The 18,455-nt window shown below is 44.7% G+C and overlaps 1 protein-coding gene across 5 annotated transcripts in view; it reads left to right on the top strand.

Moving 5' to 3' along the window:
• The first annotated feature begins 6,453 nt into the window (after positions 1-6,453).
• The window catches only part of LOC147428982 (cyclin-T1-3-like), a 34,904-nt gene continuing 22,902 nt past the window's right edge, over positions 6,454-18,455 (top strand). The window contains exons 1-4 of one of the 5 annotated variants that reach the window (XM_086496232.1): positions 6,454-6,543; positions 6,920-7,124; positions 7,803-8,157; positions 8,280-8,590. In XM_086496232.1, coding sequence (XP_086352358.1) covers positions 8,355-8,590 — 236 coding nt within the window. In that variant the 5' untranslated portion in view covers positions 6,454-6,543; positions 6,920-7,124; positions 7,803-8,157; positions 8,280-8,354. The other 4 variants (XM_086496231.1, XM_086496230.1, XM_086496229.1 and 1 more) reach the window with 4 other exon arrangements.

Raw genomic sequence — 18,455 nt, 5'->3', positions numbered from 1 at the left:
GTGTGGTCCCATAAGTCTCGCACCGTCATGTGGAGCGTTGCTCTAGTATTACCACTTTTCTGTCTCGGTAGAAGGCAATCTTGCCTTTTCCCCTTGCCGCTCTAATCTCCGGCATTACTTCCTGCATATGAGCGATTTGTGAGAGGATGAGATCATCCTCGAGGAAGATGCCAGTCTCTATAAGAGTTGGTCTTTTCTTCAAGAAGGACTTCTTCGCTTCCATGGAGGGAAAACGGAGGATGAGTGCTCTTTCTTTTGAGGTTTCTCCACTGCTTCCATTTTTCTTTATGTTGCCCACTCTCCATGCCCTTGTGTGCATCGGCTCATGAACCCCCATCAAGGCTGTGAGTTCTTTTACTTCTTTGTCCACATTGCCTTTGTCTTTAAGACCGCAAATTCTCACATGCAAAGCGCGCACCCGTCTCCTTTGCTCCTCCTCTAGTGTCTGATTAATGATAGTGGGTGTGGACGTGTGTGTTATCTCCTTGCCTTTTCCTTTCTTGGCCACCTTGATCCATTTCTCGGCTTCATCCGCCTTCTGTTGAGTTTTGGTAAGAACATCCACCCAAGAAGTCGTCATTTCTTTGTGTTGCTCTTCTCCCTCTTTGATGGCCCGTACTTGCTCCTTGATTGTGTTGATTTCTTCGATTACTGAGGGTTGCAGTTCGCCCTCTTCCAGTGTGTTTCTTGATCGTGCTTCGGCGAGATCTTTCTTGAGCGACGCAATCTCTTCCTCTTGAGTCGTCACACGGTCTTCCAGCGTACTTATCTTGCTCTCTTGGATCAGCATGCGTCCTTTGAGCATGTTTATTGTGCCCAAAAAATTGCGGTTCATCTTGGTAATGATCTCCGTCATTTCCTCTTTGCACTTTTGAATGGCATTCTCTAGGGGGTCGGCTTTATCGTTCAACTTCCTCATGCTTGATCACCGTACGCCGAGGAGGCACTAAACGTGCGTGTGTATCTACACTATCGACGGGCGCGGTAGCTGGGCGAGTGGGAGAGCGTGGGGTGGTATGGCAGGGGAGGGGGAAGCGATAGAGTGCAGACGGGAGGGAGAGAGAGAGGGGGAAGAAAGGGGGGGGGGGGGGGGTATCAAAAAGAAAAGAAATAAATAAACTGGTATATTAACGTCTTCGAAAGGCCAAATTGACCTATGGGACCGATCGATAAATACATAACGAATCTAAAACCATGCCGGAATTTTTTTTAATAAAAAAATAATAATATATATATGTATATATATATAATAAAATAAAATTACTTCCTACGCGTAGAAGAAGGGGGGGAGACATCCTACGCGTTAAAAATTGGGGGGGGGGGGGGGGGGGGGGGGGGACACCCGGCGGGGTTGCAGGTGAAACGAGGGGGGGGGGGGGGGTGGTTTGCAGAGGCAGCGCGAGGGGAGGCGGCAAGAGTTCCACTGCGCGCGGGGTTGCAGGCGGGCACGGCAGCGTAGGGGTTGTAGGAGTTCCACTGCGCGCGGGGCTGCAGGCAGGCATAGCGGTACGCGGGCAGGAGCAGGCGCGGGGGGCAGCAAGCAGGGTAGCGGTGGAGCAGGGCAACGGAGAGAGAGAGAGAGAGAGAGAGAGAGAGAGAGAGAGAGAGAGAGAGAGAGAGAGAGAGAGAGAGAGAGAGAGAGAGAGAGAGAGAGAGAGAGAGAGAGAGAGAGAGAGAGAGAGAGAGAGAGAGAGAGAGAGAGAGAGAGGAGAGTTATTTTTTTGTTTTTTTAGCGAGCCTCAAGGATTACGGAAAGAAGCTGCGCATGGACCTGTGCGTCAATTGTGTGTGTGTGTGTGTGTGTGTGAGAGAGAGAGAGAGAGAGAGAGAGAGAGAGAGAGAGAGAGAGAGAGAGAGAGAGAGAGAGAGAGAGAGAGAGAGAGAGAGAGAGAGAGAGATTGTATATGTATGTATGGGTGTGTTCATGCGTGCATGGGTGAGAGTGAGATAGTGTGTGTATGTGATAATCTTTGCTTTTTTGGTTTTGTTGATTTTTTCTTTTTTAAATTCCTTTTTTGTTTGTTTTGTTTTTTGTTTATTTCTTTTTGTAAAAAAAATTGGCTGAAAAATGTTTTTTTGGTGGGGAGTTTTTTTAGTTTTTTGAAATGTTTTTTTAATGACACAAATAAAAAATCAAAAAGTCAAAAGAAAATGCACAAAATGAAAAATTTAAAAAGTGAAATAGGAGATATTAGCCAAAAAAATGGAAAAAGAGAGGGGGGAGATGGGGGTGTTGTGGAGTGGGGTTGGTCTGTGTGTATTTGTTTTTTATTTTTATTTTAAACAATAGAAAATAGTGCAAAAAGTTTTTTTATTATTAAAAAGCTCTTGACTCTAAAAGTGCGCTAAGAATGACTAAAAATGCAAAAAATAGTCAAAAAATTAGAAAAACTTAACAAGTTTGCAAAGCACACTCTAGATTGTCAATTTGCATCAAGTTTTTGTATTTTCATTATTTTTAAAATAAAAATTAGCAATTTTATGCAAAAAAGCCCCAAAAATTTACCTTTTTTGTGTGAAAAATATGTAGCCAAATCAACTCAATTTGTAGCAATCACAATGTAATTACATCATCTACTCAATTTTTCAATCAAATTTAATTTGAACAGTTTTTTTACTCAATTTTGATCCAAAAATTCATATAATTCAACACACATAATTCTACGCAATTTTGATAGCATAACAGTACAATTTGCATACTCAAAACCATTCACCATAATCAATTTGACAACCACAAACATCCAATTGCTTCAAATCAATCGATTGACATCGAAATTGCCACATTAGCACTCAATTTTGTGCACTTTGCATACACATAGACACACACAAATTTTAATGTTCCTAATATTCAATAAAAATGTGCATCTAAATGAGTAATTGAGTGAGTTAGTGCAATCACAATCGCATCAAGATTTGCATTGAATTCCAACTCCAATGACGCCTACACACATGTGTGTATGTAGCAACCACTTCAGCGCAATTCACCTATACACAACAAATCACAAAAAACTTATGTGTAGCATCAAATCCATGGAAATTGTACACATTTTATCAATGAGCACACATTCAATGCTTGATTTGTCAATACACAACATTAAAATCACTAGCAATTAATGAGTAATTAGAGAGGATAATTTGTGAAAAATCCCTTACTTACACACTTAAAATCACTCGAATTCAAACGAAAGTTTTGCAAGCCTCTAATTAGACATACACACATGTTTACCACACAAATTGTTAGTAAATTAGTCTCAAATTAGTGGATCAATTAATCAAAAAGAGGAAAAAACATGAAAACTACTACAATTTTTTAACTAAATCTCATCACAAATCAACAATTCACCATCACCAAAACCTAATCTAAGCCTAAACTACTTTGATTGATGGTTAATTACACTTCTACATACTAATGACTCTGCTAGCTTAGGCAACCGATCCCCAACTACTTGCAAGTGTGCTGAGTAATCAACAATGTTATGAACAACCAACTTCGTTGACTTCAGAGATTGAATAGTGAACGAAAGAAACTTTACAAAGTTTAATCAGCTTATCTACAAGCACCCACATCGAGCCACGACCTCTGATGGTGATTAGTAGACCCACAAAAAATTCTCATAGATATATTGCACCTATAGTGTGAAATGCTTCATAAGCTATCAATTGTAAGAATTTGCTTGCCGCTCCAAATTCACCTTCGCTAAACACTAGGGTCCATAACATCTAGTGCGCATGCATTTATAAAAAACCGATCTGAACCTGCATTTTCATGACCATAATTGCCAATGCTTATGGCGGATTGTTATGCTCATAGTACACATGGTAAGAACTAAATCCTTTCCACTACAATCATGTGAAATCACGTGAAAGTCGTGCTACCCTATTTGGACCATACTAGAAGGTGAAATTAATTACCTTTAGATACCAACATTGAAACATTTTCATTCACAATACATGTTGTGCTATAAGTGTAAAGAACCATCCATTAATGTTGATCAATAATACTTGTAACCTTAGCAAGTCTTACTTAGTATCCGATAGTTCATGGCTCCACAAAAATTATTCTTGATACGACATGCTCAAAATGGTCCTCGAAACGGATTTGACCAGCACCGAGGGACTTTGTTGTGACACATAATTCAAGAAACACGCCACCAATGTTAGTCTCACAGGTCATATTCTCCACGTGTGGAATATGTCTTATATAATGATGTCAAGAAAAATGACATCCATCGAGTACTTGTACACACTTAACGACATGAGTGAGAGGGACGCTCATAACTTTGCTCCACATTGGCTAAACCAAACTCCATAAGTTCCTAGACGATGTTGCACACCTTATGACTAACAACATGTGCCAAACGAAACCCTACTATGTAGGTCTACAATTGTAGTCCCAAAATGCTTTGCTCCTACACGACCTTGTCATGTATCTTAAGAGAGAAATGGATAAAATAATTATAGCATATGTATCCCACTTGGAAAACTCAATCAAAGCATGTTAAAAAATGAAACTAAACCAATTCATATGCTTACTAGGAGGTGGAAAATATATTACACTTACCTAAATGAAGTGCCCGTCGTTGCACGCAAGCAAATATACTAGCCTCAAACGGCACTGAGTAGAAGGTTGCAACTATGGGTAACATCTACAATAGCTTCAACAGAAGAAACATCAAGAAAAAACATTAGAAACAAACAAGATCTTATCTCATCCTTGATAGAGTAGATAATGTTATAGCAAAAGCGTAAACAATTATTTGGTAGATTTATTGCTACCTTACTAGCATGCCATGCATGTAAACCAGAAAAGATAAAATGATCAGCCCATGGCTACAATTACGGTCTCAATTGTTTGAGCCGATGCCATATGTGCCTTGCACAATCTACTGTGTGTGTGTGTGTGTGTTTCTAGTTATGGTTATGTGATTGGCTCCATGCTTGGGTTTGATTATATTTTAAACATGATGCTATGAAGTTCTTATTCAATTATGTGAGCAATGATGGCAGTCTATCCGTTTCACATCTTGTTACAAGTGAATTGCAATTGATGAAATTAGTCATGATAGTATTTTTGTGCAGACAATTCATGATGCTTTGCCAAATTCTTATCAAACTTTTACCTCCACCTTTAGGCTTGTGATAGAGGGTAAAAATGTTGTGAAGATTCATGATCTTGTGTCTATATTGCTACAAGTGGCCCAATCCATAAAAGATAGGCCTCAATAGCATATTGCTGAAATGCATTTATGGGTGCACATTGAAAGAAGTATGCCAATATTGCCACTTATAATGCTTATTTAGGTAGCACGCCTGCCCCCACAATTGTTGTGACATATAAACAATCGAATCTCACCTAGTGCAATAAGGGTAAGGCTGAATAATGATTTCATCAACTTGCATAGGGTTTCACACAAATTAAGTTAACTCCCCTTACAATAGGATCTTTCTCTTGTTGTCATGACTCCCCCCTTAGGGCAGGACCTTTATCCTAAGGCTCAGTTCAGAATGCCGGAATGCGCGTGGCTTTTGCTGAGCTACCCACATTTTGAGGTGGCGTGCTAACGTGTGCCCAAGTGATGGCTAGGGTGTTTCGGGTTGGAAGGCCACCCATGGTTGAGAGACTCCCTTCTCAACCAATTGGATGGAGAGAGAACCTAACAAACATCACCTTTTTGTCACCCTTAGCGAGCTATGGTGTGTGAACAAGCCATTGGACTTGCGTAGCGTCTCAGAGAATTCCTAGTGAAAAAGGTAAAAGCACTCCTTGCGCAATTTGAAGCCATCCTAACACTACTCCCTCCTAAAAGAAAAAATTTCGTCCTAAAAAACAGGAAAACTTAGCGGGTAGCTGTTAGGAGATGAGAAACCAAAAGAAAGGAGAGGGTTTTTGTAGCATAAGGTAGTTGAGAGCCTCAAATGTCGTCCTGCAAAAACAATTTTCCTCATACAGCTTCCCAAATCTCCTCTCAGGCGAGTATGGTTGTTGGGATGCAGGGTGGTTGAGCCACCCTCTGGTTGCTTGTAGTTCGATCCGCCCATCGCTTTTTTTTTTTTGGTGACACTGTTCCTTACTGGCCTTTGTCGCCTTTGCGTGCAAGCGTTCACGACACTTTTGCATGTCCTATGCCTTCTACTTTTGCGAGACTATTTTATAGAGGCGCATTTAATGACATTATGTGTGGCGCTCTTATCCCCTTGTACTAGTGGGGTAAGCTCAATGATTCTACCTTTTGGAGGACAATACGATTTTGCGATAATTAGTAACCCTACTCACCCCAGGTCCCCAAGCACAATCTCCCTCTAAGCAATCCCTTTGGAAGCCCACTACCATCATACATGGCAATGTGTGACACACGTCTAAGGAGGAAAAGAGGTCAGCACAGCACACAATGAAGTGGGACCTAATATGCTACTGACATGGGCTACACTACGACACGCCTCTAAAATTTGGTCCATTTACCTCGCCTTTTGAAGAAGAGAGAGAGAGAGACTCAGAGAAAAAAAGCGAGGGGGAGAGAGAGCGCGCGAGCTCGTGAGTCGTGGGTAAGTTTTGTCTGTTCTTCAATCTTCACTTTCCACTAAACCCACCATCGTTTTGGTCTACGAGGGTTGAATTCTGTGTATTTTTGGAAACTGCTTGCGTTTGTGTGTGTGTGTGTGTGCGCGTGTGCGTGGGTTTGAACAGTTACAACTTACATGGCCGTCTTTGAGAGAGAATGAAAGGTGTGCCCAGAGATTGTTGCATGAGAGAGACAGAGAGTCTTGAGAGGTGATGTGCTTCCAGACAGCGATGGGACAGAGCTTGAAATCCTAGAGAGAGAGAGAGAGAGAGAGAGAGAGAGAGAGAGAGAGAGAGGTGATGTCAAGCTCTCTTGTTGTTTACCTTTTGGTTGCTACCCAGTTTGCCCTTTTTCTCCAGCTCAGCCGTCTCTGTTTAGGGTTTCACCATAGCCACAGCTCTGGCATGTGCAAACCCTCCGCGGTATACAATTTTCTGGTGCTTGAGTGGTGGACATCTGTGGGGGCCGTGGCTTATTTTACAGACAAAATTTGTGCTGTGCAATTCTTACCTACTTTGTTTTGGGCCATTTCCCTATGCTGATTTGAGCTCCTCTTCTACACAGGTAAGCCCTAGCTTTTGAACTGTTGCAGATTTGAACATTAACTTATTGTGGGTACTTAAGGGGATTGGCTGCTATTGGCCGTCCTAAGTCAGTGGGGTTAACAAGTTAATTGTTAGTCTAACAGATGTAAATAATGTTGATTGTCCTATTAGCTTACAATAAATGCATATTGAACGAATTTTGGCTATCAGGTTCACTTCAGTGCCCAGCCATTCTGTTAAGACTTGGGGAATTGATGAGTCTACCGAATTGTTTGCATATCAACTGCCTTGTGAACAAACAGGTCATAGTTGACCTTGGCAAAATTTTCTGTGCTTGGTCACCCTGAATCAAGGGCGAAGGAGCTCTTGCTGGGAATTTAAAGATTTTTAAAGCAGCTCCCTGCAACATGTGAGTCTTGCAAGGGCAGAAGAATTTTACTTAATAAAGTGTGTTTTATGACTAGACAGTAAAGATCAGAGTTCGCTTTGGTATCATTAAAATAAATGCAATGTAATCAAGAGGATGTTTCCCCTGAAGGGCAGTGGGTGTTTCTGGCTATATTCTGGATGTTGATCAAGCCTTTTCATGTTTTCATATGGCTGTCTGACTGGAGTATGATCTGTGTTAATTTCTGGTTCGTTTTCAGGATTTTGTGCTTCCTTCGGTTATCGAGTTAAAATATTGTTTTCTATGCAGCTATCAAAGTTCTTCAACTCTATTACATGTTGTTCCTGTGGTTGGGTTCTAAGAGAAGCAGACATTATAGTGTGGAAAGAGATCTTATCCAATGCATCTGGTTGTATTTGCCTGTTCATGGAGCCTGTCTATTTATGAGGTCCTGCAATGGATGGTTTTGGCACCAGATTGGAACGTAGTGCACAGGACCAATAGAAGCCAGGCTTGCGTATTAGCTGAAAAATCAAAACCTTTTACATACAAGTTCTGGAGTGGGTGTGAGGATGCATTTTGGGCAATACAGACATTGTGAGAGATTTCAGTCCGTGATCAATACACTGTTCTTATTACTAGTCTCTTATGGCAATCTGACTGGGTAAGGAAACAAGGTTGAATGCATAGAGCTGTTTTCTGGCTTTTTACTCAACGTATAGCTGACATGCGAACTTGGTGAAGCAGTACTTTCTCTCAAGATGGAATTTCTCAATGATTTGGCAGGTTGCTCAAGAATGCATTCCAGGATCATTTGCAAAAATAGTCACTATAGCAGTGCATGTTCTTCAATCAATACTCATGCCAGGGTCCTCACAGTTGTCTGGACCAGTCGCGTATGATGGGAACGATGTAAGGTTTGTGGCAGAGAACGAGAACGTAGCTTTTCCTTGCAGTAAAGGTTCTTTGTATATTGCAAGGGATGAAATTGAAGAGAGATCTCCGTCAAAGAAAGATGGGATTGACTCGTCGAAAGAGTATGAGCTGCGAAAATTGTATTGCACTTTTCTTAAGGACCTTGGAATCAAGTTAAGAATGTAAGAATTTTCCCAGCTTCTGTGCTTTTCTGCTACTAATGGTTTTTGCCTGCAATGTAAAATCTTTAAGCACGGCTGAGAAGATAGTTTTGTGTTTTGTAACTTCAAAAAATGTATAATAAGGCATCTGGAGGCGGATGCAGGCATTGCGCACAGAGAGAGAGAGATGAAATGAAATGAAATGTTATATTAACGTCTTTGAAAGGCCAAAATGACCTATGAGACCAGAGCGTTACAATTGGTGAATCTGATACCATGTCTGAGTACAAAAAGTACAAAGAACTAAGACTAAAACACTAAAACACTAAAACACTAAGGAAATGAATCTGAAGCTGATCCAGAACTAAATCGAGATAGAGGGAGGGGGGGGGAGGGGGTGGTGGGTTCAAATGAAATCTCTCATCGATCGTTGTCAAATTTCATCAACATCCTCCATGGTCAGTACTCTGGTTGGGCGTCTTGCATGTGGAGCTAGAGTGATCTGGATCTTCTGTTGCAGCCTTTGTCGGTGGTGGGAGACCCCTCGAGGTCGCGGGCGTCTGGATCTGCCTAGCTCAATGGCTCGATCAACTCAACGTACCTCTAGTGTGGGTGGGCTCTGAGATCTGCTGTGATGACTGCTCCTCTAACTCTCTCCTGGCTGGTGTGAAGAAAAAAGTGATCTGTCTCTGAGAGTGTCTCTCCCCTGATGTCCTCAGCAAGCTCTACCTAAGTCTGCTTAGCTCTAGTAGGAACAATCTGAGACATATCTGATCTTCGTATCTCATGACTCTAGAAAATGGTCCAAACCCCTCTCTGAACAGGCCGTGGAAGCGGCCTCGTATCTCATAGGACGTCGGGCAAGGACATGTCTAGTGCAGCTGTGTCTCTGGCTCTAAGCGACATAGGTGACATATCCTGGCCCTTGTTGGTACCCTTCGGAATCGGTTAGTCTTAATCTGGAGCTGACGTGAGGATGTGCGTATCTGCCCAATAGCGCATCGTATCCCATGAGATAAGTGCGTATCCATGTATGCAGGCCTAGTCACAAAACCGTCCTCCGTGAGTTGGAGAAGATGCTCTCTGTAGAAGGCCATCTTTGTGCCCAACTCCTGTGTCGTTTGTATCCATGCACTCCTGGTATCAGATCCTTGCGTATGAGTCTAGTGATCTCTGTCCGTGTGAGAGACAGGGAGGGTGCATCCAGGGAGTATTGAAAGGGAGGCAATCTATCCATGCTGAAACCATGTGACTGAAATAGTGCTGTCATCTGTCGTTGTATCGCCTTGTAGCGCTAGTTGTCGAGATGTCTCCAGGGCAAGCCGAGCATATCTGTCTCTGGGGAGGTCCCATAAACTCTGTATAAAGGATACTTATCTAGTCAATGCCTCAACCACGAAGGGGGGGGGGGGGGGGGGCGGCTATCTCGACTCGGATAATCTCATGCGGCACTGAGGCCTCAGCACGAATCATCCGAGCGATCATAGAGACCAAAGGCCTCTCCATATATCTCCATCCATTTGTGCTGCCAGATCTCCCATGATGGTCTACTGAGGGTCCCCATACTTGAACCCCGTAGAGCATAGCCGAAGTCACTAGAGTGTTAAAAAGCCAGCGCTTTGTTCGCGGTTCCTGAAACAGAACCTGCGAACACATCCTCTCTAGTCCTCCCAAGGTTGCATAGGCTCTCGTCAGTCTAGTCTCTGATGCTCTCCTCAGTGAAAACACCGATCCATTGAAGACTACCCCAGGATATGTATATGCATTTGTGTACTCCACAGTAACCTGGCCTTATGTAAATGTGGGTGCTGACCTCTTGAGTCCTGATCCACTGTGATGTGGTGTTGAACACATAACCTTGGTTTTCCCAAGGTTGACAAACAATCCACTGTCACGAGCAAGTGTGTACAAAGCATCTAAATGACGCTGCATCCCCTCTGGAGAGTCAAAAATCAACACAATATCATCAGCATATAGTAACAACGGAATCCATGTCCTTGCTAGTCGAGCCCCTCTGTCTCCCTGACGCTCTACATAGTCTGAAAACTCATCCACATACATCCCAAAAAGAGTCGGAGATAGGTGGCATCCTTGCTTCACTCTAATAGTGGAGTGGACCATGTCAGACATTCCCTCAGTAGTGTGTACCCGCCCCATCACTGTCCTCTATAAAGCCAAAATACCCCATATCAGCTCTATGGGCACACCCATGTCCTGTAGTCTGCGTATAAGTCTGGCTCTCGGCACTGTGTCAAAATCTTTGCGGAAATCCACAAAGCTACAATAGATCCTCTTGCCATGGTGTCTACCTTCCTCATTAATAGCTATGAGTGTCAAGATCTGGTCAAGAGTGAAGAAACCTCTCGTGAATCTTGCCTTCCCTGGTCCTCGTATGCCCTCTCGCTCTGCCCATCTACTTAGCTCTTGCTCAAGAACGGATGCATATAGCCTAGCCAATGTGTGACCAACAATGATGGTTCGATAATTCCCGGGTATCATGGGATCTCTTCACTTGAAAATAGACACAATCGTAGACATACTCCAAGTCTCAGGAAAGCCTTTAGACATGGCTCGATTAAACATCGTAGCAAGAAGCTCTGCAAGCATGTCTCTGGCATGGATGAAGTGCGCTGCTACCAGACCATCATGATCATGTGCTCTCCCTGTCTTCATCCTGTCAATGGCTTTCCTTACCTTCTCGGCAGTAAAGAAAGTACATGTCTTAGGGCATGTCTCTAGTGGGTCCGGCAAAGCTAGCTGCCCTGATGTTGTGTAGAGAGATGTTGCATATTCCCCCCATGTCTCTGTGGAGGTGACGACTGGTGGTGGTGAATGCTCATGGAATAACCTCCATGCTTTGCCTGAGTCTTGACTCAGATATAGATCCCGCTCTCCTTTTCTTTCGTTGCACGTCCGTGACTATCTATGCGTGGTAATACCCAAGAGCACTTCCCTTTGTAATTTGATCCTCGTCTCTATGCACTCCTCATCACACCAACTGTTCTGGGGCATGCTCCCAGATCGTCTCCGTGCAGACTGTCTGTGGGAGTATGCCTCTGATGCTGCATCATGGAGCGTCTTTGTCAATATCTGAGTGAGTTCATCTAGTGGCCGTCCCGGCTCCTGAGTGCATAGTTGCCTGTATATCCCATCCATATACACAGAATCCATCTCCCTCATGAAGGTATATCGAGTGTGTGTGGGGACCTCTCCTAATGGAGCTGTGCTGAACTGAAACGTAAGAGTTAAAGACAAGATAGCATGATCAACTGCTACTCCAACTGGCCTAGTGCCCACCATGAAATCCTGAAAAAATGGAATGAGACCTGGGTGGGCCACAACATAATCCATTGTAGTAGCACCATGTCGATGTGGAAAGCATGTAAAACCTCCAGCTGTAGAAAATCTTTGTAGGCCATTCAAAACGGCCTATCAATGTGCAATTCCCATATCTATCAAGTATCTGCTGTCACGAGGACGTGGCAGCTGTGAACTATGTTACGAGGACGTGGCAACTGCTAACCTTAGTTGTTGGTTTCTTTCCAATGATTTTTGTTTTGTTTTTGAGACCCTCTTTTTGAAGTAGCAAACGGTCGGACATTGTATGGGCAATGTGAACGGTAGTTTCACCCGCAGACGAGAAGTGGTCGGCACTAGGATTCGTATAGTAAGAGGATGTCTAGGCTCAGAGCAAGATCATGTAGGTGTCCCCGTCGCACTTAGCAAGTTGGTGGATACTAGGAAGTGAACACCAACAAAAAGTATCCGACAGGTGGGCCACATTGCACTTTTGGATGCGGTCCCAAGAAGGATAGATGGTTAGAAGACCAGTGGGAGCCCAACGGAAGCATTTCCTAAAATTTAGGGAACTGCTATTTTGGGCCGTGAAATGTGTTCGCGTCATTACCTCCGGTATGACTAGGGGAACATTTTACAACTCTGCCGCGAAGTCAACTGGGCAACCAATCGGGAGATTTTTAAGGGGCAAACCCGAAACGGGAAAATGCTTGTAAATGCGCCAAGTGGCAGATTTTCATGGACCTGCTTCTTACAGAAAAATGGGCGCTGAATTTTATGCTGGGATAGGCCTCATTTTGGTTTTTGTCACAGGTTAAGAGCTATGGAGTGCTTTCTTTCCCTCTCATGTACAGTGTGGTGCTAGGAGTGATGCCCTGCACACTACACACTGCTCTCTCCCCCACCCCTACATCCAATTATGTGATGCCCCACAAGAGGGCTCTTCATTTGACTGATGTACAACTGTGTGGGTTCATGCTTTTGTGCTAAGGCAAGAGCCTCCTTGAGCAGGAACAGGGGTAGCTAGCTGCTACTCCAAAGTAGGCACCGGTGAGGGTCATAACCTCACCGTACAGGTGCAAATTCAGCGCTGTGTATGCGCAAAAAATTGACTGTTTTTCAGCCATACGGACGCCAGAACCCTTGGGAATCGTGCCCCAGTGGTAGAGGACAACTAGGGCATTGTTTGGGGCTGAAAACAGGGCAAAAACCAGTAAATACAGCTAGCTGAATTTACTGTTTTTGGGCTGGAATCAGAGGGTATACGCCAGTGGAAGTGAGTTCTAGCAGGGGAATTGGTTTCGCGCAAGTTTTGGGGCTGTTATGCTGCCGGAATTTGGCCAAACCAGGTAGTATCTAGAGGGATACAGGTAAAGGATTCCTAGGACTCTACTTTGTAATTTACCCTCTCAAAGAAAAAAGAAATACCGAAACGGGTGCCAATTTTGGGGCCTACAGGTTGTCGGCGTCTGCTCGGAGCACTCTAGCTTCCGAGCTGTGTGTGTGCGCTTAAGTGTTAATTCCCGTGGCAAGTTCTTTTTGCAAAGTGCTCTCTGTGTGGTGTTTAAAGTGAAGACTTTCGGGTGAAAGCCAAAGCCTACTGCCCCTACGGGCCGGTTTGATGATTCCGTTGCCGGTACATCAATCACTTTTTCCTCGAAGAGTGAGCCTTGATTGTTTTGGGTAAAGACACAGAGTATAGGAATGGGGGATTACACTATGGTCGACAAAGGGAAGGGCATTATGGAAGAGGGTTCCTCTTCGAAGGACGGGCAGGAAATTCCTATGGTCTTCGAGATTGGCGAGAGTTCACGGCCACGTCAGACTGTACCTCTTGTTAATGTGAATGTCCCTCCAGTAGTACAGGGCTTTATGACTGGGCAACTTGAGGATGATGCGTTCAGGACTCAGCTAGTTGCCGCGGTGAATGTCTTTTCGCAGCTGGTGCAGAATCCAAGGTTTATGGAGTTCTTGCAAGCGTTACCAGAGCAACAACAAAATAGGCAACCTAAACCGCGTAGGGAGCTTGTTGAGGCTCAAGCCCAAGTACTTCATGCGACTCAGCAGGAAAGGGAACACTCGCATGTTGTGGAGTCAGGGGCTCCAAAGCAGGTTCCTCCCGTGCTTGAATAGGTGGCTAGAACGCCTATTCCATAGGTTATGCCAATTCAGCCCGTCATCTTTCAGAGCCCGCATGCTGTCTTGAATGGACAGGGAACTGATTACTAGGCAATGCACCCAGTTTTTCCACCACCCACGGTACATCCTGGGTATTTCGGTGGTGGATCAGTGTTCCAAAGTATGGCTGGTTATGCGCTTGGAAGTCAGCCGTACATGCAAGGAACAATGTTTGGGGGTATGCAAGGCATGATGCCAAACTCCATGTATGGTAGTATCGGCATGCAACAAGGTTTTCAGTGCAATCAGGGCTAGTTTGGGGTGCCACAGGGTCATTTTGGCATGGCTGTTTTTTCTGGACAGCAGCCAGATATCGCACCTCTGACGCAAAATGTGAATGGCCAGGATGTGCCGATCATGCCTACTACAGTGCCCATGTTGCAGACCATTCCTTATGACAACTTGGGGGCACTGGAGAAGCCGAAAGCTTACAAAGAAGGTGGTGCAGCGGTAAAGTTCAGTACTTTGAGTGGCTTTGAGGATAAAGCAAAGCCTCTCACTTTCCTCCAGCAGTTTGATATAGCTTATGCAGGAGGGAATTTTACAGAGGCCTCAAAAGTCAAGAAAGCTACCACTTTCTTAAAGGACAATGGGCTTACTTGGTGGACGACATTGTTAATGCAAGGACAGGCACCCGCCACTTGGGTTTACTTCAAGCAAATGTTTGCATCTGCTTGGCTGTCAAATGAATTTGAAGCCGACGTCATGACAGATTGGCACCAGCTTACTTCGGCTACATGCAAGAGCTTGCTGGAGTATGATCGGAGGTTTTGTAAAGCGTTACTCTTAGTGACCTCCTACAGATTTGTGCCATTGAGAGAGCAGATAGAGAAGTATTGTTGTGGGCTGCCTAAAGGGCTTCATGATTATTGTACCAAGAACAAAATGGCTACCCTCACTTAGCTTATGGAAGTTGCGAACATTGGTCTTGCCTTGTTGAAAGGAGAGGACAGTGGGTTTCCGAGCAATGAAAAAGGAGGGCAGCAAAAGAAAAATTCAGTGAGGAAGCCCTTTGCGAAAACTGCTTTTGAAGCGTCACAGGGGTTGGAAAAGGCAACCAAAGACAAGGATTCAGTCGGCACTTTTGGAGCGCAGGCAAAGAAACAGAAAAGGAAGCCTTTTGTGCGCAAGTCGCTCGAGGAAAAGAAGGTCCTAATGGCTGAAAATTAATGCTTTATATGCGAGCAGCCTGGTCACTTTCCTACCAATTGTCCACAAAGGAAAAGACCAGCTGACTCAGATGATAAAGAAGACCAAAAAGGCAGGAAGCCTCAACCCACGGCAGGTTTGGTGCCAGACATGGTGGGTGACAAGCCCAGTATAGATGCCAGTGAGTTATGTAGGACATGGGGTAAAGTTAGGGATGAGACGGCACTCATCTTCTTTGATCTAGGTACCAAAGCCAACTTTATCTCACCAGAGTTAGCTATGAAGCTTGGCATCAGAGCTGAAGAGATGGGGTACACAACACAGGCAGGGTTGGCATGTCCTGGCCACTCAGAGTGTGTTACTCCCATTATTGGAAAGTTGCGTCTGCATATTCAGTCGTATGTGGACACAGAAGAGTTCTACATCATGCCGCTGGAAGGATGTGATGCCTTGTTGGGGTTCCCGTGGATGTTCCGAGTGCATGGAGTCTTGGATGCCTACAACAAAAAGATCACTGTACAGCATAGGGGCAAAACTCACATCTTGGATGTAAAGCTAAAAGGAGAGTCAATCCCTATTGTATCTGCTTCTGCTATCACGTCTATAATAAAGAATCATCTTTCTGTGTACTTGATTTTGCACGTGATGTCTCAGATAGTGATCAATCAAATTTATCTCTGTGTTAGATAAAGAAAGGTGAGCATTTTTGCAAAAGTTTAGTGACCGTTTTTCTGATTCATTACCGTCGCAATTGTCGCCAGAGAGACATGAGGACCATTGGATAGATCTGGTGCTAGGGTGTAGCCCACCAAATAGACCTCCCTACAGGTTAGCGCGGCGCAGCAGAAAGAGATTATAGGCCAGGTTGAGGAGTTATTAGAGAAGGGGCTGATTCAGCCTAGTTCTTCACCCTTTTGCTCCCCAATGCTCCTAGTGCAGAAGAAGGATGGCTCATGGCGCATGTGTATTGATTACCGTGCGTTGAATAACAATACCATCACGAATAGGTTTCTTATTCCTAGAATTGATGGTATTCTCGATCGTTTAGAGGGTGCTGCAATTTTCAATAGGATAGACCTTAAGAGTGGGTACCATCAGATTCGTATAAGGCCAGAGGATGTGCACAAGACTGCGTTTAGAACGACATTTGGTCTTTATGAGTTTCTAGTGATGCCGTTTGGGCTAACAAATGTTCCTGCCACGTTCAACAGAATGATGGACCGGATCTTCCGCTCGCATCAACAGTTTGTTGGGACGTTCTTCGATGACATGATAGTGTATTCGAAGAATGAAGAGGAGCATAGGCGTCACTTGACCATTGTGTTCAAAGAGCTGTGCAGTCACATGTTACTTGTCAATCCTAAGAAAAGTGATTTCTTCTTGGAAGAGATCCACTTTCTTGGCCATATAGTCTCAAAGGATGGTGTTAGAATGGATCCCGCAAAGGTCGAAGCTATCAAGACATGGCCAGACTTGAAGACTGTGCATGATGTCAGAAGCTTCTTGGCATGTACATCAATACCGAGTGACCATCTTTAGTGTGGTCCCATTGGTCTCGCACCGTCATGCGGAGCGTCGCTCCAATATCACCACCCTTCCATCCCGGTAAAAAGCAATCTTCCCTTTTTCCCTTGCCGCTCTAATTTCCGGCATTACCTCTTGCATATGAGCAATCTGCGAGAGGGTGAGGTCATCTCCAAGAAAGATGCCTGTCTTCTTTAGAGTCTGTCGCTTCTTCAAGAAGTCCTTCGCTTTCATGGAGGGGAAATGGAGGATGAATGCCCTTTCCTTTGAGGTTTCTCCCTTGCTTCCACTTTTCTTATTGCCCACTCTGCAAGCCCTCCTATGTGTCTGCTCATTAACCCCCACCAGAGTCATGACTTCTTTCACCTCTTCATCCACATTATCTTGGTGTCTGAGGCCACATATCCTTACGTGTAAGGCCCGCACACGTCTCCATTGCTCCTTTTCAAGTGTCAAGTTAATGATGGTTGGTGTGGGGGTTATTTCCTTGCCCTTTCCTTTCTTGACAATCTCGATCCATTTCTCGGCCTCTTCTGCTTTTTGTTGGGTCTTTGTGATGACATCTACCCACGAGGTCGTCATTTCTTTTTCCTCACCTTCTTTGATGGCCCGCACTTGTTCTTTAATAGTGTTGAGCTCTTCAACTACTGAGGGTTGAAGCTCTCTCTCTTCGAGGAAATTTTGCGATCGCGCCTCTGCAAGTTCTTTCTTAAGTAGTGCGATTTCCTCATGTTGGGCCTTCACACGATCCTCAAGTGTATGTATCGTACTTTCCAGTGCTGACACGCGCTCGTCGAGTGCCTTTATAGTACCTAGAAGATGGCGATTAATCTTGTTGATGGACTCGCTTATTTCTTCCTTGCATTTTTGAATGGCATCCTCCATAGGATCATCCTTGCCATTTTGTTTCCTCATGATTGAAGGCCGCAAAAGGAGAGGTAGAGGAAAAGAACTATGAAGAGAGAAAATAAGCTATCAATTTTTTTTTCCCTCTCTCTCTCTCTCTCTCTCTTTCTCTACGCGTGCAGGCTTTCTCTCTCTACGTGTGCATGCTCTCTCTCTCTCTCTCTACGCACGGGGCAGAGGGGGGGGAGGGGGGGGGGGGGGGAGCGCGAGGGGGGCGGGCTGCAAGGAGAGCGCGGGGGGGGCAGTGGGGTGCAGAGGGAGCGTGAGGGGAAGGGGTTGCGGGCGCGCACGCACGCACACAGAGAGAGAGAGAGAGAGAGAGAGAGAGAGAGAGAGAGAGAGAGAGAGAGAGAGAGAGAGAGAGAGAGAGAGAGAGAGGAAGGGGTTGCGCGCGCGTGCACACACACACACACAGAGAGAGAGAGAGAGAGAGAGAGAGAGAGAGAGAGAGAGAGAGAGAGAGAGAGAGAGAGAGAGAGAGAGAGAGAGAGAGAGAGAGAGAGAGAGAGAGAGAGAGAGAGGCCCATGCTACCTTTTGCTTGGCTGGTTTTCTTGTAGGAGTTGATGAGGATTGTTAGTGGGGTGCGCGGGATAACTTCACTTGCTACCTAGAGGTCAGAGTTGTAGATATTTGGGTTTCCATGTCAGCATTGATGTGTCAGTTGGGTAACAGTTTGCACCAGTACTACAGACTATCAGGAAGAAACTTTGCCATTGGTCATCCTTGCATTTATCTGTAGCTGGCAGAGCATTGTGGTGAATTAGGTTCGTCTTCGGATGGCTTGGTTCACCATATCTTGCAGGACTCTTCGCTTAGGCATCATGGCGCGTT

Source organism: Adiantum capillus-veneris, chromosome 22, assembly GCF_014529385.1.
Source record: "Adiantum capillus-veneris isolate H3 chromosome 22, ASM1452938v2, whole genome shotgun sequence".
Taxonomy (NCBI): Eukaryota; Viridiplantae; Streptophyta; class Polypodiopsida; order Polypodiales; family Pteridaceae; genus Adiantum; species Adiantum capillus-veneris.
Note: the sequence above shows the minus strand (reverse complement) of the source record. Positions and strands in the feature narration are given on the sequence as shown.